This window comes from Triticum aestivum, chromosome 3D (genome assembly GCF_018294505.1).
Source record: "Triticum aestivum cultivar Chinese Spring chromosome 3D, IWGSC CS RefSeq v2.1, whole genome shotgun sequence".
Classification (NCBI taxonomy): domain Eukaryota; kingdom Viridiplantae; phylum Streptophyta; class Magnoliopsida; order Poales; family Poaceae; genus Triticum; species Triticum aestivum.
This window is the reverse complement of record NC_057802.1, coordinates 463,634,909-463,636,744: the sequence shown is the minus strand read 5'-3', so window position 1 is coordinate 463,636,744 and position 1,836 is coordinate 463,634,909. Positions and strand designations below refer to the sequence as shown.

Sequence of the window (1,836 nt, the reverse complement as noted above, 5' to 3'; positions counted from 1 at the left end):
GTGGGTGCCCATACCCGGCAGGCGTCCTGGTTGGGACCTCAAGTCTTAGATGTTGGGTTTGGCTGCAAGGTCTGTTTGGTATTAGGCCTAGACTTTCAGCCCCCCTTTTCAACTGGATAGGAGTAGCGACAGATGTTGCTTAGACGGTGGCTTTACTCTTACTGTTGTATGACTTTGTAAGGTCTTGTGTCAATAATTAATAAAATGGTTGTATGCATCGTCCAGATGCAGAGTCCGGGATCTTCCTCCTTTAAAAAAAAACTCCTCCAGAAGTTTCCTACTGCCTGTGTTATCTCAATCCAAACAAGATTATAGTCACTGACACGACACCCCAAAGACCAAACCGCTCCGCCCATCACACCCCAGTCCAATCCAAAATCTCCTATAAAAAGACCCCAAAACCCTCTCACTTGGCACCACTCCACCACAGTCCACAGTCTACTGACCAAGTAGCTAGCGCTCAGGATTCAGGGAGCCCACCACCATGGCTTCCCCTAAGCTTCTCCTCCTGCTCGCCACCCTCCTCCCGAGCTACGGCCTCCTCCTCGCCGACTTGGCCCCGATGACCCTGACCGTGGTGAACAACTGCGCGTACCCGATCTGGCCGGGCATCCAGGGGAGCGCCGGCAGCGAGGTCCTGGAGGGGGGCGGCTTCTTCCTCCCGTCGCTCTCCCACCGCTCCTTCCCGGCGCCCGCCCACGCCTGGTCCGGCCGCATCTGGGCGCGCACCGGCTGCGCGCCCTCCGCCGGCGGGCAGCTCCGCTGCGCCACGGGCGACTGCGGCGGGCGGCTCCAGTGCGGGGGCCTCGGCGGCGCGGCGCCCGCCACGCTGGCGCAGGTCTCCCTCCACCACGGCGGCGACGACCAGTCGTCCTACGGGGTGAGCGTGGTGGACGGCTTCAACGTGGGCCTCTCCGTGACCCCGCACGAGGGCCGCGGCAACTGCCCCGTCCTCGCCTGCCGCAAGGACCTCACGCAGACCTGCCCCGGCGAGCTGCAGGTGCGCGCCGCGGCGCCCGGCGGCGGCGGCGTGGCCGCGTGCAAGAGCGGCTGCCTGGCCTTCGGCACCGACGAGCTGTGCTGCCGCGGCGCGTACAACAGCCCGGCCGCCTGCCGCCCCTCCAGGTACTCGGACTTCTTCAAGAGCGAGTGCCCGCAGGCCTTCACCTACGCCCACGACAGCCCCTCCCTCACCCACCAGTGCTCCGCCCCGCGCGAGCTCAAGGTCATCTTCTGCCACTAGAGTGAGTCCAGCGGCGCTCCAGCCGGTGGGACGCACGGCCGTCAGCAGCTATGTCTGGGTCTGGGATCGATGTAGTGCAGTGCGTGTCATCTCGTCTGTCATGTGTGAGTGAGTGTTCGATTAGGCTTTGGAGACTGCCAGGCTGAGCGGAGTGCTTGGAGTAGTTCGTGTTCTGTAGGCGTTCACCTCTCGTCTAGTAGTATGGTGTTAGCTGCTCAGATTCCAGTCTGAAATAACGAGCATGATTGGTTTGATGCCAAAAGTTGGCATGTCAATATTTGGCAAATGCCAAATGTTGTCTAGTGATTGGTTGGCTACCACCTTTTCTTCTCAACCTCACAAAAAGTTGCCAACATTTGGCAAATTCTGATTTTGCCAAATGTTGGCTTGCCAAATATTGGCAATGCCAATTGTTGGCATCAAACCAATTATGTTCAACATGTTTAGACGGACATTGATCGACCATGTTTTCGGCCACTTCTTATGTGCTTTGAGTTCAACTCCTTTAATTTTCCCTCTAGCAACATGTGCAAGGCAGATCTGCTGCTCTCACTCCACTGCTCTGCACAGCATATAGTGCTACGGGGCTGAAC

The 1,836-nt window shown here is 58.7% G+C and overlaps 1 protein-coding gene across 1 annotated transcript; it reads left to right on the top strand.

The window, feature by feature from the left end:
* Nucleotides 1-401: 401 nt before the first annotated feature.
* Nucleotides 402-1,477, top strand: LOC123079696 (osmotin-like protein). Its single transcript, XM_044502494.1, has one exon. It carries the CDS (start codon nucleotides 485-487, stop codon nucleotides 1,241-1,243), a length of 759 nt encoding a protein of 252 aa, XP_044358429.1. The 5' UTR covers nucleotides 402-484; the 3' UTR covers nucleotides 1,244-1,477.
* The last annotated feature ends 359 nt before the right edge of the window (nucleotides 1,478-1,836 follow it).

Bases quoted from the DNA above. Each gene is read 5' to 3' on its own strand.
- LOC123079696 (XM_044502494.1), top strand. From the start codon at position 485: ATGGCTTCCCCTAAGCTTCTCCTCCTGCTCGCCACCCTCCTCCCGAGC.